The 24,653-nt window shown below is 40.4% G+C and overlaps 1 protein-coding gene across 7 annotated transcripts in view; it reads right to left on the bottom strand.

Moving 5' to 3' along the window:
- Positions 1-24,653, bottom strand: part of ARHGEF9 (Cdc42 guanine nucleotide exchange factor 9) — a 180,060-nt gene that overhangs the window by 97,366 nt on the left and 58,041 nt on the right. For 5 of the 7 annotated variants that reach the window (XM_032848751.1, XM_032848746.1, XM_032848749.1 and 2 more), the window contains exon 2: positions 18,319-18,498. The exons of the other annotated variants lie outside the window; for them this stretch is intronic. In XM_032848751.1, coding sequence (XP_032704642.1) covers positions 18,319-18,498 — 180 coding nt within the window. The remainder of the gene's footprint in view (positions 1-18,318; positions 18,499-24,653) is intronic. 7 annotated transcript variants of the gene reach the window in all.

A 24,653-nucleotide genomic window follows, 5' to 3' on the forward strand; every position in this document is an offset into this window, starting at 1 on the left:
CTAACAATGAAAATACAGAAAGGGAAATTAGAGAATAGATTCCATTTACTATAGCACCAAGAACCATAAGATACCTGGGAATAAACCTAACCAAAGAGGTAAAGGATCTGTACTCGAGGAACTACAGAACACTCATTAAAGAAATCGAAGAAGACACAAAAAGATGGAAGACCATTCCATGCTCTTGGATCAGAAGAACAAACATCGTTAAAATGTCTATACTGCCTAGAGCAATGTATACTTTTAATGCCATTCCAATCAAAATTCCACCGGTATTTTTCAAAGAGCTGGAGAAATAATCCTAAAATTTGTATGGAATCAGAAGAGACCCGAATTGCTAAGGAAATGTTGAAAAACAAAAATAAAACTAGTGGCATCACATTACGTGATTTCAAGCTTGACTACAAAGCTGTGATCACCAAGACAGCATGGTACTGGCATAAAAACAGACACATAGACCAGTGGAACAGAGTCGAGAGCCCAGATATGGACCCTCAACTCTATGGGCAAATAATCTTCGACAAAATAGGAAAAAATATACAGTGGAAAAAAGAGAGTCTCTTCAATAAATGGTACTGGGAAAATTAGACAATTATATGTAGAAGAATGAAATTCGACCATTCTCTTACACCATACACAAAGATAAACTCGAAATGGATAAAAGACCTCAACGTGAGACAGGAATCCATCAGAATCCTAGAGGAGAACATAGGCAGTAACCTCTTCAACATTGGTCTCAGCAAATTCTTTCAAGACATGTCTCCAAAGGCAAAGGAAACAAAAGCGAAAATGAACTTTTGGGACTTCATCAAGATCAAAAGCTTCTGCACAGCAAAGGAAACAGTCAATAAAACAAAGAGGCAACCCACGGAATGGGAGAAGATATTTGCAAATGACAGTACAGACAAAAGGCTGATATCCAGGATCTATAAAGAACTCCTCAAACTCAACACACACAAAACAGCTAATCGTATCAAAAAATGGGCAGAAGATATGAACAGACACTTCTACAATGAAGACATACAAATGGCTATAGACACATGAAAAAATGTTCATCATCACTAGCCATTAGGGAGATTCAAATTAAAACCACATTGAGATACCACCTTACACCAGTTAGAATGGCCAGAATTAGCAAGACAGGAAACAACGTGTGTTGGAGAGGATGTGGAGAAAGGGGAACCCTCTTACACTGTTGGGGGGAATGCAAGTGGGTGCAGCCACTTTGGAGAACAGTGTGGAGATTCCTTAAGAAACTAAAAATAGGGGCACCTGGGTGGCTCAGTGGGTTAAAGCCTCTGCCTTCAGCTCAGGTCATGATCCCAGGGTCCTGGGATCCAGCCCCACATCAGGATCTCTGCTCAGCAGGGAGCCTGCTTCCTTTCCTCTCTCTGCCTACCTCTCTGCCTACCTGTGATTTCTGTCTGTCAAAATAAATAAAATCTTAAAAAAAAAAAGAAACTAAAAATAGAGCTTCCCTATGACCCTGCAATTGCACTACTGGGTATTTACCCCAAAGATAGAGATGTAGTGAAAAGAAGGGCCATCTGTACGCCAATGTTCATAGCAGCAATGGCCACGGTCACCAAACTGTGGAAAGAACCAAGATGCCCTTCAACGGACGAATGGATAAGGAAGATGTGGTCCATATACACTATGGAGTATTATGCCTCCATCAGAAAGGATGAATACCCAACTTTTGTAGCAACATGGACGGGACTGGAAGAGATTATGCTGAGTGAAATAAGTCAAGCAGAGAGAGTCAAGTACCATACGGTTTCACTTATTTGTGGAGCATAACAAATAACATGGAGGACATGGGGAGATGGAGAGGAGAAGGGAGTTGAGGGAAATTGGAAGGGGAGGTGAACCATGAGAGACTATGGACTCTGAAAAACAACCTGAGGGTTTTGAAGGGCCCAGGGGTGGGAGTTTGGAGGATCCAAGTGTTGGGTATTAAGGAGGGCACGTTTTGCATGGAGCACTGGGTGTGGTGCAAAAACAATGAATACTGTTACGCTGAAAAGGTATAAAAAAATAAAAAAATAAAATCTTCAAAATAAATAAATAAATAAATAAATTAGGTTTTAAAATAAATTCAAAAAAAAATCATTCAGCATGATCAAGTGGGTTTATTCCTCGGTTGCAAAGATGGTTCAAATTAATCAATGTGATAATGCGCATCAATAAAAGAAAGGATAAGAACCATATGATGACTTTAATAGATTCAAAAAAAGCATTTGACAAAGTACAACATCCATTCATGATAAAATCCCTCAGCAAAGTAGGGTTAGAGGAAACATATCGCAAGATAATAAAGGCTATATATGAAAAATCCACATCATCCCCAGTAGGGAATAACTAAGAGCTTTTCCTCTACAGTCAGAAATAAGACAGGAATGTCCACTTCCACCACTGTTATTTAAAATATTACTGAAGTCCTAGCCATGACAATCAGACAACAAAAATAAAAGGCATCCAAAGCAGCGAGGAAGAAGTAAAACTTTCAATATTTGCAGATAACATGATGTTCTATATAGAAAACCCAAAACATTCCACCAAAAAATGCTAAAATTAATACACAAAGTTAATAAAGTGGCAGGGTATAAAATCAATGTACAGAAATCTGTTGTGTTTCTATACAACAAAAATGAAGCAGCAGGAAGAGAAATCAAGGAATAGATCCCATTCATAATTGCACCAAAAACTGTAAGATACCAGGAATAAACCTAACCAAAGAGGTGAAAGACCTGTAATCTGAAAGCTATAAAACATTGATGAAAGAAATTGAAGATGACATCAAAAAATGGAAAGACATTCTATGTTCATGGACTCAATGAACAAATATTGTTAAAATGTCTCTACTACTCAAATTAATCTACACATTTAATGCAATCCCTATCAAAATACCACCAGCATTTTTTTACAGAGCTAGAATAAACAGTCCTAAAATTTGTATGGAACCACAATCAATGATTTTTTTTTAAATCTCCCAAACCCTAAAATTTCCTGGCTATATGAGTCAACATCCATTGCTCACAGATCATTTTAAGAAGGATGAAATCCAACCCTTTTGGCTGGATCAAATTCAAGTCCAGTCAAACACAGACATCAGCTAGAATTTCTTTCCTTAAGCAAGGCTCATGGACAGCCACAGGTAATGACTCCTAGAGAATGAAAACAAACAACATACCAATAACATATCAATGCTGAATGCTAAATAAAGGGTCCACAAGACATATTATTAGCACAAGTGAGATTACAGTGATATTCATCCTATTTTTAAGGCCTGTTTCTAAGCATTTTCAAACAAGCAAAAACTTCTATCATCAAAAATTAATGATGTATTTTATGGTAACTAACATAATGCAATAAAAAAAAGAAAACTTCTAGTAGGCAGCTTACTAGGATTAATAGAAACAACACTGAGCTAAACAACCAAAAGGGCTAAATTAGAGATTTGGTTCTGCTCTGCAATTCTAACTTGCTATATAACTCTAGGAAGTTATGTCTAATTTGAGGCCTCAGTTCCCTCATCCCCTATCTGCAATGGGGGTGAGAAATACTGGTGATGAGAGACTTTCAAGAGATAGGACATGTCTTAAAGAAAGCCCCTAGATAATTAAAGTAACTATCATAATAAACAAGTTTCTCCATTATGACATCTGTTTAGCTAGTAAACGTGATGGGAGGATGGGATTCCAGGCTGAGGAAATACTGCTTTTAATTGAGCATGCTAAAGCCATGGAGGCTCCACTGGTGAGGAGGGGCTCCATAAACACTTGGTAGTGATGGTAATAATGGTGAGAGTGACAGAAGTCCTTCTGGGGAAAGAACTCCCCTCTTCTTCCCATTCATTCCCTCCTTTTTCCCTTGGGTTTTGCTCTCCCATTACCTACCCCTGTCCCTGTTATCTGTTTAGTTTCTATCTTGTATTTAGCAAGGCCAAGAAAGCTGATGCAGTTATTTTGTTTAGTTATCTATTATCTGTTTAGGGGCGATTACACCTTCTGGGTCTTCTACTGCTGGGTAGGGGGCAGTGGATGAGTGGTAAGGTGGGTGGTTGTGAAGTGCTGGTGGTAGGAGGGAAGGAGGGGTAGAAAAGTTAGATTCCCCAAATGTTATCTTCAACAACTTTTAACAAGGAACTCTGAGCCCTAACGACCTCAAATATATTTCTCCTTGTATAGCTGCATATTTTCTCAGCAAAAAATAAGAAAATCAAAGTGAAACAGAGAAGTGGCCGTTTATGATGTAGAAAAGGCCTTCCTTTTACCTTTTAGGACATCATCTGCATTTCCAGGAGGCTTTTGTTTTGCCTTCTCTAGCACCACTCCTATAGAAGGATCAAGGGGGAAGCACCTGGGCCTAGCACCACTTTAGATATTCTGTTATAGAAAACCTCCTTCCCAGCCTCCCTCTCAATGCTTTCATACCTCATCCAAACAGTCACGTCAGTTTAATGTTTTATGTGAAGGAATAGAAATTAAGCTGAATGGATCTACTTGTGAACTCTAGTTATTTCTGTTCCAGAGGTGAAGGGTTGTATTTGGAGATAAAAGTAGGGGACAAGCAGGGAATAGTCTCCAATATGTCCCCAATCAAGAAAGAAAAGGGACGTCTGGGTAGCTCATTTGGTTAAGCATCTGACTCTTGATTTCAGCTCAGGTCCTAACCTCAGGGTCATGAAATCAAGCCCCACATCAGGCTCCATGGTCAGCACAGTGTCTACTTGAGATTCTCTCTCTCTCCTCTCTCTCAAATAAAAAAAAAATAAACAAAACCTTAAAAAAGAGAGAGAGACAAATGGAGCAAGTATAGGCTAAAATAAAAGCTTTTGGAAAAGTAGTAAAGGCCAAAGGGAAGAAAATGGTTTGCTGAGGTTTCTCTTCATGATATAGTTCCTTGGAATGGCATCTTATGACTGATGACTTATGACTGGGATCAGCTAGGAAATTCGAGAACTTCTAGGAAATTCAAGAACTTTTAGGAGACACCCCAACTTAAACCAGTAACTGCTGTTCAGGGATTAGAATTTTAGATCTTTGAGATTGGCAGAGACTTAGTGCTGACCCTTTGTTCTGACATATTGTAGTCCCAACTCATCCACACCCATGTTTGATACCCACATAGCAAAGCACTTCACCTGACCAGATGCACTGCCCTGGGAAACAAGTTATCTCAATGACTGCAACTGGTAAGACCAAGGATGGGAAGGAAAGATAAGAAAGTAGACATAAACCCAAACTTGGTAGACTTGGAGATTTCATAGCCATGGTCTATCTAAGGTGTGTCCTGATCTCTCTGAGGGGATCAAGAAAGGTGAAGTCTGGCCCTTGAAAGTCATAAAGAGGCCTGGAGACTAGCAGCCTAGGCAATGTTACTGACAAGCCTGGCTTTTGTATGGCTTAGGCAGGGGTAATTTTGGCCCCAGGAGAGGACAGAAACATGCCATCATGAGAGAGCTAATAACCCTGCCATCTTGGAACTCGAACCACAGGACAAGAAGGAACCAAAAGAGAACTGCCAGGGCTAAGCTATCATGATCTAGTGGTCCTGACAGTACCAGCGGCACTCTTTTGCAGGGTGGCTCTCTTCTGCATTGGCCTCTAGCCCTCAAGAAACTAAACTCAACTTTCAAGTTTCTCTTTCAAGGGAAGAGCAAGCCTAGTTTCTCATGGGGACATAGACCTCAAAATTCCTAACCTCATTTCACAACAAGTAGGTCTTTTGAGCCCCACAATGTTCATGGGGCATGGGGAAAGAAAGCATTGGATTGTGAGCCCCAAGAAGCTGAGGTTTCAGGTACTACTCTAAGTAACCTGGGTCTCTGGAGAAGTTGGTCTCTGTATTCTGGTATTCATCTGTAACCAGAATTTGCACCTCTCTGCCCTCTTCTGCTAAACTTAGAATTCTGTATATGAGAGAGGGTAAATCATAGCCATGTCTGCAAAGAAAATATCAAACTGTCACATGTTTTTCAAATGTCAGGGTCTGATATTTGAGTAAAAGCAGGGCTCACCATTTTCATTTTACACATGAGAAAAATTAAAGGTTCAAAGATATGAAGAAATATGTTAAAGATCATACCACTCACAAGCATTGGATATAAGATGTGAAGTCAGTACTATCTGACTCTCAGTCCAGTCTTCTAGAATTTGAAGTATTTCCTATGGGGCATGGAGCCTTAACCATGTGGAAGGTGAGCTGCCCCCATGGAAATGGAAGTGCTGGGAAAGTGTGTATGCTTATAGCCCTCTCTTCCCATTGTGTCTCTGTGAACATTTTTATTTCCATCCACCTTTTTCTTTTTTTTTTCCTTTGCTTAGTTCCTTTCCTTGCTTCTCTCATGGTCCCTTCTCCTCTCCAAATCATTCTCAGGCAAAGATTGGATATCAATCATTTATACTTCGGATTGAATAGGCTAAAGTTAATACTCACTTATTTTCTCTCAAATCATCTGTATCCTAAAACAAAGTTGTAATTACAAAATGAAAGTCTATGATCCCTAATAAAGAGCAACCTGGCTTCAAAGAGACAGTGGGAGAGGCATATATAAGGAGGTAAACTTGAGGTCTGAATATTCACACCTCTGTAAGCTTCCTAGTCAATGGATATGGGTAACTATGGCAGAGATCAAGAGAAAATTGTTTCTTAACTTAGAGTCTGGCTGCTCAAAGAACAGGAAAGCAGTTTCTGAGCTGAATTGGTTCATCATGCCACCCTGTCATCCTCCCAGGTAGTACCAACTGGTCAGTGCCTCACAGAAACAGCCTCTTCACCTGGGGATAAGGTGTTACCTGTTAATGTCAAAGGTCTCTCCTCCCTCTAATCAACAACAATAGCATTGAGCCAAATCCTTCCTGTTCCATTGGGTAGCTCTATCAAATTAATTTGATATACTGTTCTCAGTGGATACAGACTGGTAAACACAGGTAATCCTGACTCTAGAATCATGAAAAAAAAACCTCAGATTGGTGCAGATAAGGCCTTTAGAAACCACCTGGTCCAACCCCTTGAGTTGTCATTTGAGACTGAGGCCCAGAAAAGGAAAGTTCCTTGCCTCACATTCCCCAGAGAATTGGAAGCAGAGCTGGCCCTTCATATCAGGTCTCTGACTTCACAGCCCAGTGTTCCTGCTACTTTCACTGTGCTCTTCCTGCACAATAATATGTCCAATGTTTTATCTCTCCAAACCCAGGAGCTTTACCATTCCCTATTCCTCTACAGAGAATGCCCCCTGCTCAACACACACAAACTGATCTTTGTTATGCACACATGGCACATTTCCAATAGAGAAGAACCATTCAACCTCAAAAAACTAGCATAGTTTCTGCCTAAACTCCCTATTAATTTGCCTCTCCTGGCCTCTTAGTATTATCTGCCTGTGTTCTTGGTTCTTCTAAGGCAAAAGACTTAGGAAAAGTCAGCCTGTGACTCAGGTACCCTGGATCTGAGTTCCAATCCTAATCAAGGAAAGGGGAGGATATTTAGATCCCTTAAGGACATACATTCAATTGATCAGTCCAGCCCACCATGCTCAGGGAGTACCATCCTTAATGGTGATATCTGCCTTCTTGCTTAAGGTTCTAGTCTACTTTGCTTTATCCATATCCTCTGAATGGCAATAGTACATATATGTCTCTGAAAGAAAATGGTACCTATATGTATTTAGACCAGGAGGTGTCAGACTCCCTCATGCCTGGATCTCTAACAGGAATAGTCCATATGAGGACCCAAACTCTTTGTTCCAACACTCATATCTTAGAGATTTGTAATTAGTGCTCATGTTCTCCAGAAATTAGTACCCTGTGTCAACTTGAGGAATCAAATCCATTCTGGGAACAGAGCTAAAGTAGAAAATATCAATTCTCTCATTCAACACTAAGATATCCCAAATCAAGGTTTTTCAAAGAAGACTCACTACTTAAAACTACAAAAGAAACCCCTGAGCTTCTGAGCATGGTTTCTCTGGTAATCCTCCAATAAGCAGGACAGGGTACCTGGAAAGAGGCCTTTTGAGATGTCAGATACATTTAGCCCTTGTGTATCTGGCCCAGGGAAGCAGCTGTGCTAAGTGCTGAACAGTTACTTTTGTTCAGGGCTTAGTAAATACCAGCAAGGAAATATTAATAGCACTAGCAATGAGAAACCATGAGGAGAAAAAGAGGTTTACCCTGACTCATAATGATATCTATATTGATGAAAAAGAAAATCATACATACAATTAGTATTTTCCAAAATTTCATACTTCTCAAAGAGCATTCAGTCAATCATGGTCTTCCTCATCTCAGGTGATCAATACCACCAATGTAGTATAGACATTGTACTAGGTCAGCACAAGGTAATCTTTAAATGAACCCAGGGATTGGATACAGAGAGAAAAACAGGCCTTGGGGCCTTTTAACACAGGTAGCCAATCAAATTACTGATTCATTTTATGGATCAAGAACTGGGCCTCAGGTGGAAAGATCCACCACCAAGAGAATAATACAGACTCTCTTCTACTGGTACCAGCTCTTAAATGTCATTTGCCTACTGAAAAAAGCAATGTGTTTCAAGAAATTAGCTTAGATTACAGCATAAGGATTATCAGCTTTAAATAAGGAAGTAGACAAGTAGTTCAGGTTTTCCTGACACATGTTGGCCAGTTCTCAGAGGGTCAGAATGATTTGGTTATAAGTCCTGCCTGGAAGCCATGGGATATACTATATGACCTTCAAGGTTGCTTTAAATTTGGGGGATTCTAAGAGAGATTTGAATTTGGAAATCCCCTGGGTCAGGTAACAGCCAGATTTAAGGTATTCTTTGAGCTACAGTTGTCTCCATATTAAAAAAAAAAAACAACTTTTTTTAAAATTTTTTATTTCTTTTCAGTGTAACAGTATTCATTGTTTATGCACCACACCCAGTGCTCCATGTGATCCGTGCCCTCTCTAATACCCACCACCTGGTTCCCCCAACCTCCCACCCCCTGCCCCTTCAAAACCCTCAGGTTGTTTTTCAGAGTCCATAGTCTCTCATGGTTCACCTCCCCTTCCAATTTCCCTCAACTCCCTTCTCCTCTCCATCTCCCCATGTCCTCCATGTTATTTGTTATGCTCCACAAATAAGTGAAACTGTATGATACTTGACTCTCTCTGCTTGACTTATTTCACTCAGCATAATCTCTTTCAGTCCCGTCCATGTTGCTACAAAAGTTGGGTATTCATCCTTTCTGATGGAGGCATAATACTCCATAGTGTATATGGACCACATCTTCCTTATCCATTCGTCCGTTGAAGGGCATCTTGGTTCTTTCCACAGTTTGGTGACCGTGGCCATTGCTGCTATGAACATTGGCGTACAGATGGCCCTTCTTTTCACTACATCTCTATCTTTGGACTAAATACCCAGTAGTGCAATGGCAGGGTCATAGGGAAGCTCTATTTTTAATTTCTTGAGGAATCTCCCAAGATATGTCTCCAAAGGCAAAGGAAACAAAAGCGAAAATGAACTTTTGGGACTTCATCAAGATCAAAACCTTCTGCACAGCAAAGGAAACAGTCAACAAAACAAAGAGGCAACCCACGGAATGGGAGAAGATATTTGCAAATGACAGTACAGAAAAAAAACCCTTTCTAATTAGCCAAAGGATACACTGGATGATCTCTTCCAAAGCATGTGCAGTGAGAAGCCAGTAAAATGGATTATGTGACTGCATATTAAGTGTTAATAATGGAAATTCTCCCTAGATTACAGAGATTTATCTTTTTATCTCTGTAATCTAGGGAGAAAGGACCTTCTTACTATTATCACAGATCCTGTAATGAGTCTCCTCTAGAACCATAAACAAGACTGTCTACATAGATGGTTAAGGCTGAAGACCTATCTCCATTTGAAGCTTGAGTGGATAAACAAGAGCTGGCATAAATGAACTCATTACAAGAAAGCAAAACAGTGTTGCCATTAGCCTGGAATGGGAGGTAGGTCCTTAAGTGTTAACAGTCTTCTTCACAGACCAAGCATATCCTTTCCTGATTGTTCAACAGCCCAGAAGGTACAGGATTAAGATTCAAGAGGGGCATAACATCACTAAAAAGTGTAGATTAGGATACACAAAAAACAGTCACTCCACTGAAATAATCCTTAGCTAGCGAAGACTGACAGGACCAACGTTTTCAGAATTCTAGACTCTGATCCAAAACTTATTGTAACCAGGGTTTTTCTTGATGTAGAAAGAGAAAGTTAGAATGTGATAATAGAATACAGAGGCATTTTTTCTCATTTGACTACTATCCCCATTTCCCCAGCAGCTGAACGGAAGGTGGTCCATATTCCTCATGCAAATTGTTGGTGCCAGACTAATGGTCTTGCCTTGCTCTTAAAATGCTATGGCTGTGTGTTTTGACCTGTTTGGCCCTGAAGAACAGACACAATGGCTGACCTTTGCTTTGTACCCTCACCCCCTTGGGCTAAAGTGGCTTTCTAGCCTGTGACTGCCTCTATTGAAAAATTTAAAGACATACATTGCTCCTGATCACCTACAGTTAGGTATGGCAGAAGAGGAGAACAGAGAACAGACCCAACACAGCACAGGAAGGAAGAGACTGAAGAAGATATTTCATGGGAGAATAAGAACTGGGAAGGGCCACTGTACATACTGAGGAAATGGGGCACAAGATACATGCATTGGACCAGATGCATGAAAAGATTGTAGGTTTACAATTTTTGGAAGATCTGTGGGTCCCATGCAAGCAGCAAAGTAAGAAAAGAAAACTAAGGCAGAGCTGTGGGCAGCCTGCAGTAGTACTGAAGAAGTGTCCTAGCTCAGAGCTAAGCTGCAAATACCAGGACATTAGTTGGGTTTTTTGTTTGTTTGTTTGTTTTTTCTTAGTTTAGTATTTAAAAAAAAATCTCTCAGGTCACAGGCTGACCAACAAGAAAGAACAGAACAGAGACTGTAGTGACCACACATGATAAGGCATACAGTCTGGTTTTTTGGTTTGTTTGTTTTTAATTTAATATTAAAAATTTGGTGGGGGGCGGTTTGGAGAATTCACTAAATAAATAGACAACAACAGAATGAAAACAATAGCAAACCCTGGGGAAGGTGGAAAATCTGATTTCTAGCGTTACCACACTATAATGTTCAAAATGTCCAGTTTTAACAAAAAAAAAAAATCAGAAATGCATAAAAAGCATACAAAGGTATGCAAAGAAACAGGAAATTATGGCCCATTCACAGGATAAAAAAATGATACAAATCATATCTGAGGAAGCTGAGACACTGTACTTACTAGACAAAGATTTTAACTGTCTTAAAATTCAGGAGGTCTAGATATAAGTGCTGCCTTTTCCACTAACTCTGTACATGAGTAATCAAGTCACTTCCATTCTCTGGATTTATGTCTCCTCATAATCTATACAGTGGGGTGGTCTGGCTGATCAGTGTTCACAAGCCAGGACTTGGAGAGACAATTTAGCCCACAGATGTGTTTCACTTGTCCCTCACAGTGTTTCTTTTCCTTTTTTTTTTAAGATTTTATTTATTTATTTGACAGAGAGATCACAAGTAGGCAGAGAGGCAGGCAGAGAGAGAGAGGAGGAAGCAGGCTCCCTGCTGAGCAGAGAGCCCAATTCGGGGCTCGAACCCAGGACCCTGAGATCATGACCTGAGCCGAAGGCAGAGGCTTAACCCACTGAGCCACCCAGGCACCCCCCTCAGTGTTTGTTAAAAAAAAAAAAAAGTCAGTCACTGGTCAACATTTTTAAAATATGGAGATTTTTACATAAAATCCAATTTCTGGATTTTCTTGAAAAAAACCTGGAGGATGTCAGCCCACTGGACTTTCCTCCCTCCTACACCCTACCTCACCAATGAGAACCAACCAAATCATTTTTGTTCACTTTAGAAGGCAGAGATTTTCCAACTGGATGTAGACCCATGCATACTCTAGTCTCAGATTGCTTTACTCATGTAACTGGTCTAGACCCTACAAATATCTAAGTTGCCCACTGCTGACCAAAATGAGTCTTTCTATCTCTAAATCTGCTATTAGTATAAGTTTTCATACAAGTGAATATCTTTCCTAAAATATAGTTAAAGAGATTCTACACAATTAAAAGCCAAGTAACACTCTGAAACAGTGAGCTTCCCCATAAACAGGAGAAGTTCTATTTGTGTGACATCTGATCTGTACAATTGCAAGGAATGACAGTAATGAACTAATTACTTCATCCTTTCATCCCCTGCCCCAAGCGAGGACAAAAGCAAAGAAATCTAGAATTTGAGGAAACAAGGAAAATACATGCTGATAACATCTGAACGTGCTCTACTTTCTGACCAAAACCATGTTTTATCACACAGGCTTCACATACCACCACCAATAACAGGTTGTCATGTGCCCTGTGAACATCCTGTCCTCAAGTGGGGAGTATGTCCTCCCAAGACCATGGCCCAGAGTCAGAAACAAAGCCCTTTTTTACACAGTGACAAAGAAAAAGAGCCTGAATGATTTGAGGTTAGGGTTCACTATGTAAAAATCCTACCACAGGGGTGGGATTTGTAACTTCTAGGTCCCATCATATCCCAGCAGCTTGCTTTCAGCTCCCAAGGGGGAAACCAGCCCAGGAAAGCAGCTAAAGATGTCAACAGTTAGATATGGGGACCAATGTTCAACAAGCAGTAATTTACTTAACCTGACCAACAGCTGGGAAGGTAAATCAACTCCTGCAGTGCTCTTGTGAAACCTTATCCCATGTTCAGAAGGGAGAAAATCTGAGAACACACACACACAGAGAATAAAATTCTGAACAACAAGAGAAGCAGATATTTGACTTTGTGGAAGATACATACACCTAGCAATTTCCTGTAAAACAGCCAAAATGGGACCAAACTTCTTAATTATAGGTAACCAAGATATCACTGGTTACCAATTTTCACAAGACTCAGTCATCCCCAATTTATAAGGAGGAAAACGGAGTTTCAAAGATATACAGGAAACTGCTCAAGCTGCACATCTAACAGCACAATAGAAGCAAGAATCTGGGTTTCTTACAAAAGTAAAAATAAACTATTGAGACTTCATCAAAATAAAAAGCTTCTGCATAGCAAAGGAAACAATCAGTGATAGGTAGATGGGTGATCTACCCATCTATAGGCAACCTACAGAATGGGAAAAGATATTTTCAAATGAAATATATAATAAAGGATTAGTATCCAAAATATATAAAGAACTTATAAAACTCAACACCCAAAACCAAATAATCCAGTTAAAAAATAAGGAGAAGATATGGATGGACATTTTTCCAAAGAAGACATATACACAGCTAACAGATACATGAAAAGATGCTCAATATCACTGATCATCATAGAAATACAAACAAAACTACAATGAGATAGTACCAGACACCTGTGAGAATGGATAAAATTAACAACACAAGAAACCACAGGTTTTGGCAAGGATGTAGAGAAAGGGGAACCCCCTTGCATTGTTGGTAGGAATGTAAACTGGTACAGCCATTCTGGAAAACAGTATGGAGGTTTCTTAAAAAGTTCATAATAGAACTACCCTAAAATCCAGCAAATGCACTACTAGGTATTTACCCAATGGACACAAAACTACTGATTGAAAGGGATACATGTATCCTGATGTTTATAGCAGCATTTTCAAAAATAGCTGAACAATAGAGAGAGCCCAAATGTCCATCAACTGATGGATAGATAAAGAGGATGTGGGGAGGGTGCTTGGGTGGCTCATTTGGTTAAATGTCTGTCTTCAGCTCAGGTCATGATGCCTGGGTCCTGGAATCAAGCCCTCTGTTGGGCTCCCTGCTTGGTGGGGAGTCTGCTGCTCTCTCTCCCTCTGCCTGCCATTACCCCTGCTTGTGCTGTCTCTCTCTGTGTAAAAAAAAAATTTAAAAGAGGGTGTAGGGGTATGTGTGAATAATGGAAGACTACTCACCCATAAAAAAGAATGAAATCTTGCCATTAGCAATGACATGGATAGGGCTAGAGAGTATTACGCTACATGAAATAAATCAGTTAGAGAAAGACAAATAACATGATTTCATTAGTAAGTGGAATTTAAGAAACGAACATGGGGTAAAAAAGAGAGAAGAAAGTCGAAAAACAGTCTCTTAACTACAGAGAACAAACTGATAGCTACAGAAGGGGAGGTGGGTGAGAGGATGGGTTAAATAGTTGATGGGTATTAAGGAGGGCACTTGTGATGAGCAGTGGGTCTTGTATATGAGTGATGAATCACTAAATTCTACATCTGAAACTAATATTGCACTATATTTTAACTAGCTGGAATTTAAAGAAAAACTTTGGGGGAAAAAAGAATCTGGCTTTCTTAGATTGCACACTGGATTTTAATCTGCTTAATGAAAGGTAGGGCTACCTTAGGGGCACCTGGGTGGCTTAGTCAGTTAAGCAGCTGCCTTTGGCTCAGGTCATAAATCTCAGGGTCCTGAGATCGAGCCCTACATCAGGCTCCCTGCTCAGTGGAGAGTCTGCTTCTCCCCTTACCTCTGCCTGCCACTCTGCCTGCTTGTGTTCTATCTTGCTGTCAAATAAATAAATAAAATCTTAAAAAAAAAAGGTAGGGTTAGCTTGGACAGAACCACCCTAAGCACCCTTGATTACTCATCCTAGGACTGGGATGCTCACACAACAATGGGACTTCCAGGAGGGGGATGGGGATTCTGCAGTGACCAAGTTGGTTCAAAGATCTACAAAGGTGTCCAGCTGGTATGGAATTCAGAAGAAAGTGTTTCACAACCTACTATACTTTCATGTTATATGCCAGATAACCTAGGGATAGTGTTTTCAAGGAGCTACTGAATCTCAGCTCCCAGTGAGTCTGAATAAAGCAGGAGACTGTCCCATAACATGAAGGTTACAGTATCCCAGGAAATCACCCTTCTACCTACCAACTACATCAACATTAACAGAGATTCAATAGTTTGGTATGATTCCTCTCAATGTCCTATCTAAACATGTTGAAGCTTGAATAAATTCTAGAGAGTGCTTCAGAGATGGAGTAAATAAAAGCCCATGATCATATACCAAATGGTTGGGAGAGCCATGACTAGAACTCAGGCCTCTTATTTCTTAATATTTTTACTACCATTTCTATAAGACCATTCTACCCTCGATGAAAATCAATGTAGAATAACAGAGATAGTGATTTTATTAAAAAAAATATCTACTAGGAAGAAGCCTACATAACCTCTATCATTTAATACCTTGTATATCACAGAATCTTTCCAGAAATGTAAACCTAAACATAAATACTCATTAAGGAGAATTGAAGTTCTACCTGTGATATAATATTCATATCATTCATGCAACAGCCTGACTCCATTTCTTTTTACTGATGATACCAGAACAGTGGGCCCCTAAAGTTCTATGGTACTCCCCTGGAGAGATGAAAAGACCATTCAACTATTGTTAAGAAAAAAGGTTCACAATGATCAAATGCTCATTCTGAAAACAATCTCAGGCAACATGAAATGCTATCTTAGTTTCTCAAAGAATAAACATTATTATAGTAGACAGAATATTTGATCTCTAAGTTATAATTTGGGCCCTATCATTAATGGTCCTGGTCTATTATCACAGTCCTCAGTCTACACTTGTGCTATTTAATGCAGTAGCAACTAGCCACATGTGGCTAATGAAGACATGAAATGTGACTAATATGAATGAAAATCTGTTGTCAGTATAGAATATACTCCAGATTTCAAATACTTAGAAAAATTTATTTATTAATAATGTTCATAATGATAATATATGATGTTCTATAATAATATTTTAGATACATGGGGCTAAGAAAAATATATTAAAATTAATTTCATCTATAATTTTTTTACTTTATTTTTTTACTATGGCTATTAGAAAAATTTAAATTATATTTGTAGCTTGCATTTGTGGCTTACATTATATTTCTACTGGACTGTGCTAGTATAGACCAGTAGTTCCTAACATCAAAGATTCTGATTTAACTAGCTTGGAGCCTGAGTATTGATTTTTTTTAAGCTGCCCAAGTGATTTATTTCATCATGTAGCCAAGACTGAAAACCACTAGGCTAGACTCCATACCATGCATGCCTGAGTCAGCCAGTAGTCTTCTCAAAGGTCAGCTTCAGCCCATGAAAGTGGCTGCTGTGACCACGTGCTTAGAGATACACTTCTCCTGACCTTGCATGTAGAAGCATAAATATCAGTTCATTAGTAAGCCAAAGCCTGGCTTTGCCATTTGCCTCTCTGAGTCACTCTGCTTTGCTCAATCATTTTGCCCCATCCCTTGATCTACTGTTTATTATAAAAATGATATTTTGGGGTACTTGTGTGGTTCAGTTAGTTAAGCATCTACCTTTGGCTCAGGTGATGATCCCAGGGTCCTAGGATCCCTGATGAGTGGGGAGCCTTGTTCTCCTTCTCCCTCTGTTGCTTTCTCTGCCTGTGATCTCTCTTTCAAATAAATAATTTTTTAAAATGACATTCCACAGAAAGTGAAATACATTTGGATTGGAATGACAGTTTAGTCCTCCATTTAAAGAAGGATCTGTTAGCCCAAGATACACAAGCTGTTTCTTTATAGGACCTCACACTCATCCCAAAGGGCCATGGTTACTGATGTGTTCTTTCTGACTACCCCTGAGACCAATTCATCAAGCAGCAAGGCTGAGCTAGGACAGAGATAACATTTGAAGACTCAGATGGAAGATGCCACATAGGTAGAGGAAAAAGGATTGGATATTTCATTAGGAGATTCCCAGGACAGAAGAGGATGAGAAATCATTTTGTCCATCCCTCTGCTTCTAAGTACTGTCCTCATCTAAATTATTCTAACCAGATAACAGTATTTCTTGGGTTTACAGTCCTCCAAGGAAAGAGGCCTCATTGAACCACTAAAGCCAGCCTTGATACATAGACCTTTTGGGGCTAATAAAGTAGTGGTGGTGATAATGAGCAAGTTACTATTTGCCAAGTACCCAGTGTGCGGCAAGCACTATGCTAAACACTTTACTCCCCTATGTGATCTCATTTAATCATCATAAAAAGTCTGTTATCCCTATTCTTCAGATGAAGAAATCAAGGTTCAGGGAATTAAGTCTTGCCAAAAGCCAAGGAGTTGGGAAGTAGTAAAGGTGATATTGCCTTTCAGGCTCTCTGATTTCAAATAATCGGCTCCTTCACTCATGTCACAATATCATCATTGTAGTCTTGAGGCCCTTTATCTTCCAAGAGCCCAAACTACTCTCATCTTTTGTTTGACATCAGTTATCCTACAGAAGAAACTAACAAAAGATGATAGGCTATGGTAAAGATGATCATAAGACATCCTGATGTAGCTCGGGTACTTGTACTGCAGCAAAGTTGTTTCCATGTGCATGATCTCATTCATTGTGATATCCACTGGGATTAAAGAACTATCAACACCATTTTGTGGATGGGGAAAATCAGAGCTCACAAATACCAAAGAACAGATTCTAGCTTATAATTCGCAAGAACTGGGATGCCAGGCCAGTGCTCTTACCCTGTAGTGTCTTGCCAATTGGTGACCTAAACGAAACAGAAACTGCTAAGGAGCCCTTTCTCAAGAGCCTATTCCATTAAAGGCTAGGTTCTTCATGGCACAATGTCAAAAGGGCCAAGGTCTTTTAAGCACTATCAAGTTGCCTGCTTCCCACCCTCAATACATTTTAGATCTCAGACACCTGACTCAATATAAAATCTGCAATCAGTAAACTGTAGCCCCTGAGAGGGTAGGGAGCCCACAGTCTTATATTAACAGCTGAAGACAACACATGGGGGTATTCACACTTTGCTAAATAAGAAATAGAAGGCAAAGGAGGCAGAGAGGAGTGAGAAGGGAGGGGAAGGGAAGAGAGGGATCTATAAAAAGAAAGAACAAAAGAGGGGAGACAAGGAAAATAAAAAAGCGGAAAGGAAGAGAGATTAAAAAATGTAAGTTCACAGCAATATAGAGTTAAAAGAGTCTTCAAAAACCATCCAGACCAAAAGGGAAGTGATTTGTACAAGTCACAACAGGTAGGAGGCAGGAGACAGACAAATATGGGGATTGTTAAAATAATCAAGGAGAAAAAAAGAAAATAACTCAAAATTAGAAGGGGAAAGATTAAAGGAGGCCCATGTCTTGGGTAAAAGACCAAAAAAGGGAAGGGAAATGTGTAAGGAGCCACCAGGAGAGAAATGAGGAGAAGAACAAAGGCTGGAGAGGGGAAAGTCAAGGGTAGGTAGCCAAGGAGATAGGAGAAGAAAGTGAAGGCTGAAGAGAGAGGAGAGTGAAGGCTGACACTCACCCTCACAAAGCTGGCAGGAAACCATCCCTCCTCATCGTCGATCTGGCCCCACCACCAATCCTTGTTGGAAGCATCCAAGACTTTGATGACGTCGCCAGCCTTAAATGCCAACTCCCGGTTGGCCATGGTGACGTGATCCCATACTGCCTCAGCACTAACGATGGAATCTCCAGTGATCAGCTTAGGAGACAAAATGAGAATGTGTTCAGTCCACACAGCTAGCTACCTTACTTGCCCCTTACCCCACCCACAGAACTCTAGTAGTTATGGAAATACTGACATACTGGTGGTGAAGGGTTGGGGAGAGGGAGATGGCACTAGGAGCACAAGCTCCACTGGACCACAAGACAAACAATACTTGTCAACTCTCCATTAGCCAGTGGGTGGAATGGCCCAGAATGTGAATATGGACTACACAGGCCTCATGTTTTTATTCCTACTCATGAGCTTTCTCCCCAGAGAAAAAAAGAAAGTTCGGTACATCTTCCTTTGATGCATCAAGGCACCCCTGGGTCTGGAATGGGTGAAGAGGTTGAAATCAAAGGCTAAAATGAAACTCAAACATATTTGCCCTAAATTTTCTGTGTTCTCCCCCTTGTCCTGTTCCTCCTTGGAACTGACCAATTGATAGCTGGTGGTACATTATTGAACACCACTGTACTCCACCCCCAAGGGGTTACAGACCATGGCATTCCTCACACACAATGGACTCCAGTCCTGCAGCCTCCTGTTCTCACCCACACATGATGCCATCCAGAGAGGTCATGGGTATGAAAGAATATGACTTTCTGTGATGGCTTGCTTCCAAGAAACTCAACTCTGGCACAGATTCACTCAGTGATTTGTTACCACCACCCTGTGAGATACATAAGGAGTCTAGATTGAATCCTGCATTTGATGGATGGCATAATTAAGCCACAGTGAATTTAAGGGGTGAGTTCAAGATCACCCAGCAAGGCAGGGGCTGTGCAAAGATCTTAACCCTGGTCATTGAAGTTTGTGACAAGTGGGACTGGGCTACAGCAAACAACAGGAAGACATCTATCCCATTACCACATCACACATACATACACACACACACACAAACTCATAACACTTGTCTAAGCACGGTGATAGGGATGAAGATGGAGAAAGAGTCTGCCTCTATTTCTGGCTGCCATCCTGATCCCTGTGTTGTTTGTTCTCCTTTTTCCCCAACTGGTTCTAACCTATACAGGCCATCAATCTTCCTGACATTCGGAGAAACAGATCCCAGGACAAAGAACATATGGCTTGTCAAGGCAAAAGATTCAAGAACTCTTTCTCTAGCACTAAATTTCTGAACATGTTCTCTAGAAGTCAATTTTTCTATCAGTCTGCTTTGAGGAAGAACTGATTCCCCAAGGTAACTGTAGCTCCACAAGACCAAAGACAAAACAGTTCAAACAACAGAGAAAGAATATGAAGCATGCATCCTCTTACATAGGTATGCCTTTCAATATACCAACTGGAGGATGACCCATGGTTATGAAATTAACACATTACATACATATGAAAACACACCCACATACTGATCTTTTGACTTAGTTAAGTAATTATGTTGGTTAGGTAAGGCATACTGGGAGCTCCTCAGCACGGATGCAAATGAGATTTCCAATGGGGTCTTTTATAACACCATCTTTCAATTATCTCATCCTTTACTATTTATAAGGTATTTTCATATCTACTTCACCACTTGATCCTTACTGAATGACTAGGTCTCACTATTACCCATATTTTAAAGATAAGGAAACTAAGGCTCAGATAGGTGACCTGTCCTTTGTTCAATCATATAAGTAATAAATTATGGAGCCTGGCCTTCTGATTGCATGTGTTCTAATACCCATGATACCATACTATCAATGCTACAGGGAACTCATAAAACTCCATCCATAACATCAGAAACCAGATGATTCCTATTTGTAAAGAACTACAAAGAGAGAGATATGGACAGCCACCTTTAGTCACCAATTGTCCTGACTATGAGATGTTTTATTTTGTTTTGTTTTATGATGAACCTGCTTTCTTCCAATTGCACTAAAATTCAATTTGTTCTTGTTCTGGTCTCAGTGGAGAATTGCTGGTAGCTGGCCTTAATAACATAAATCTTGATTAAAAAAATTTCCCTCTTCTACCAAAGATGGGTTCCGACTGGTGTTGTTAGAGCTCAATAAGTACATATAGCCCCAACCCACAGCACCATGAAGGCCTGTGACTTAAAACTATTACCTTGGCTTTTTAACCAAAGGTCAAGCATATCTTGGCATCAGTTACCAGCCCTCAGCTCAGGATGCTATCTGTGATGTTGTCTGAGGTACCCTAGACCCAGGTCTGGCTGATTCCACTGCCTGTGCTCTTTCTATAGTGCAGTCATCTTTTTAGCAACTTCATGTTTGGCTTTTCCTGGCAGCATTCTTGTCCCCATTTAGTCCAGCAGATCTGCCTGAGCCCTCAGATCATAGAGCTCAGCTATACCTTAGACAAGGACAATCTAGGATTCATTGGCTATAAACCAACTGGTAATCCTGTTGTCAGGGCCTACCTGGAATCAAAAGCAGTCAGAACTAAACAGCATTTCAAAGGTTATCACCCTTAAGCCATTTCATAGATCAGGTACAATATAGCAAGAGAACTTGCCTGCAGTCATCAGATGGCCAGCTTCCTAGATCATGCTTTCCTCAAAGTAACACTATAGATAGATGGTAGAAAAGAACACCTGGATTTAAGATCTTCCTCTGCTACTTGCTAAAGGTGTGATGATAATGATGATGATGTTATTAGCTAGTATGGAGTACTTGTTATATGTCAGGCACTAGTCCATGAACTTCACACACATTAATTCATTAAAGCCTCACAGCAGCTCTTTGAGGAAATAGTATTATTATTCCTATCTTAGAGGTGAGGATACTGAAGCTCAGAGACATTAAATAATTTTCCAAAATTTACACAGACAATAAGTATTAAAGACATAATTCAAATGCAGCTACAGTATGGCTCTAGAGTATCTGCTCTTACAAATTATGGTGCCACTGAGTCAGTTTATTTACCTGTTAAACAATAATGAACAAAGAATTGATGGATATGTGTGCAGACATGAGAGAAGAGTCATCCAGAAGAGGCTGGTAGCTGTATGGGGCTCCTGTAGTCTCCAATCACAAATATAAGCAGGAATAAGGGTTTGTTACATGCCTATCCTCTGAGTTGTTTTAAAAGTGAATTAAAACTGGAAGGTATTATGCTCCGTGAAATAAGTCAGTCAGAGGAAGGCAATTATATGGTTTCACTCACATGTGGAATATAAGAAATAGTGCAGAGGATAAAACTGAATGGGAGGAAATCAGGGAGACAGCAAGAGAACATGTGATGTGACACTGAAGATAGACCTTAAAGAATGGGTAGGATTGTAACAGATATAGGAGGGAGAAGGAAAGGCATTTGAGGCAGAGCAATGAGGAATGAGATTACATAAAGTCTCATAGGTAAAGACTATAGGGAATTTGATGGCAAACAGGTAGTAGAGTTTGGAAAAGGCTGGGAAGAAGGAGTTGGGGGAGTTGGGGAAGGAGAGATGGAAAGCTAGGCTGGAGTCCTTTTTGAAGGCTCTTTAATCTGAGGAAAAGGAGGAAGTCAAAGTTGACTTGAAGGTGAAGGTAGCATTTCAAGCCAAAGTGGGATAATTAAAGCATGAGGTTAAGTTACACGAAGAAATGCTGGTTTGGGAGGGGGGAAAAGAGATGACAAATTTTCTATTCAGTGTGTTGAATATAGAGAGCCATCAGGATATGCAGGTAGATTTGAAGTTCGAGAGATATCAGGAGAGACTTGTTGTATAGGTTTTGGGGTCAATGGCCCAGAAATTTGTGGAAACCAAAGAATTTGCCCTGTAAGAAAATCCTAAGAAAGACCAGAAACCTAGGGAAACAGCAGTAATGGAAGGTCAGGAAGAGAAGAGGAGCCAGAAAAACAAACCAAAAGAAGCTCTCAGTACATAACTAGGATACCAAGGAGTGTAATCTCACGAAAGTGAGTTTTAAGTAAGACTTTTAAGAGTTTTAAGTAGCAGGAGCTGATCATATTATCATATAGTACAGAGCTATAAAAGGAAAAAAGACAAGAAAAGGCCATTTGGGAGTGGCTCTATCAGGGGTTAAATTCTTTATAACTTAAACTGTTTTATACTCCTCTCCCCAGCAAAAGCCTTAATTTTCCAATTATCCCCACCCCTTCATCCTGCAAGCCCAACCTAAAGCCAGGAGATGGTGCTGAGTTACTCCAGCAAGGTACCCAAGTAGCTCCTGGCCTTGGGGAAGTGCTGATGTAACTTCTAACAAAATAATTCCTAATCCCCAGGACATTTCAGGTATAGCACCAAATATAGGTTGACTCTTGCTCAGACTTGTCAGTGAGTGGGACACACAGTGTTCTGCACCCCTACACCAAAGACACTTTTGGATATGAATGAGACAATGGGGAGGGGTAAGTCATAATATTTTTCTTAAAAGAGGAATGAGATCCATTTTTGTCTAGATTTCCCAGGATAATCCTAATTTCAAATATTCTATCCCATTGATACTATAAGTAGATACATCTGTTCTCAGACCTATGTTCCCTGATTTTTACCCTGAAAATGTGACCACTGTACCCTGGAGGCACTGACCTCTAAGAGATTGTCTTCTAAGCCTGGTCTCTGGTCAACAATGTGGCATGTGTCTACAGCTAACTTGGAGTGGCCTGTGGACCATTTCAGGTGGAAGGAATGAAGGCAGGGAAGAAATGACAAAGTAAAATGGGGAGGAAGGAAAACTTGTATTTGTTAAAAACACATCTCAGGCATTGGGCAAGGGGCTTTGTGATCTCAGCCTCCATAACTCTCCAAGGTAAGCCTTAATATTCCCATATTTACTGAAGATAACCTGTGACATTGACAAAATAGCCCCCAGTAACCCAGTTAGTAGATGGTAGAACAGATTTGAATCTTTAGTAGGCCTTACTCTATTCTATAGCTTGGCTTTTGCCAATCTCCCACAAGAAAGCAAAGAGAGAAGGCTCCCAGCTGGTTTCTCTTTCCAGGGATACCAGCCCACCCTGTGAATGACCTTCAGTAGTAGTTCTTGACTTCTTGGAGGGCTTGTTAAAATACAGATTACCAGGCCCCCCAAGTCTAAGTGTCTTATTCAGTTGGTCTCTATTTAAAATTTTATTTATTTGAGAGAATGAGACAGCAGAGTGAGAGAGAATGAGTTGGGGGCAGGGGCACAGGGAGAGGGAGAAGCAGACTCCTCACTGAGCAGGAAGCCTGACCTCAGGACTCAATTCCAGGACCCTGGGATCATGACCCGAGCCAAAGACAGATGCTTAACCAACTGAGCCACCCAGGCACCCCTAATTCAGTTGATCTTAAGCATGTCTTGAGAGGTTGCATTTCAAACAAGTCTCCAGGTGATGCCTATGTTGCTGGTTTAGATACACACTTGGTGAACCACTGCTCTGGAGGACCTTCATAGTTTAGGCTCATCCTTGCCTCTCCTGATGTCTCATTTTTCCCAGGGATCCCCATGCCACCCTGTAGGTTGGGCTCCCTGCCTAACCGAAAGGTTTTCCTCAGTGGTTGGTATATCTGAGAAAGGATATTTTGGGTCATGTAAGGAGAACTCCCAATGCCAGGCCTTGCCAATATACAAAAAAACATGGGATCCCAGTTATCCAGAGCTGTAACAACTCTCCTGTCAACCTTTCAAAGCCCCACTTATAGAACCAACTCTTATCTTTACCCTGGCAGGGACCTTCCACTCTGGCCAAACTGTTTCTCTTGCAGGCAGGTGTACTCTTACCTCCATGCCTCTGACTCAGACAAAGCCTTAGCCATGGTTAAGTACAGGGACACTAGAGCTAGGCTGCCTCTTGCTAGTTATGTCATCTTCATCTGACTGTTAATCCCTAACCTGATGACTCCAGTTTGTATTCTTTCTTCCTTTGCCTCTTTCACTAATTTTTAAGTAGGATAAGAAGAAAATGAGGCAATATGGACTTATTCAAGTTGTCAATCAGATGTACACTTATGAAGATCTAAACAATCTGCTTAATTCATAATGCATAGCAGTTTTTAGTCTCTACAACCTGAGCCTTAAAATCAGGCACGTTCTCAGATCACAACAACAGAATAAGCATCTCTGTCAGGTTGCAGAACATACTATGGGGCTAAGAAAATTATTTATGTAATATGTACCAGGTTGTCTATAGGACAGTCTGTTGTTGATAGGATTTATGGCCAAGTGGCTTGTAGGGTGGGCTGCTAGTTTTGCTGAAGATGGTCATCA

Source organism: Lontra canadensis, unplaced genomic scaffold (genome assembly GCF_010015895.1).
Source record: "Lontra canadensis isolate GAN:19392208 unplaced genomic scaffold, GSC_riverotter_1.0 scaffold207, whole genome shotgun sequence".
In the NCBI taxonomy this organism is placed as follows: Eukaryota; Metazoa; Chordata; class Mammalia; order Carnivora; family Mustelidae; genus Lontra; species Lontra canadensis.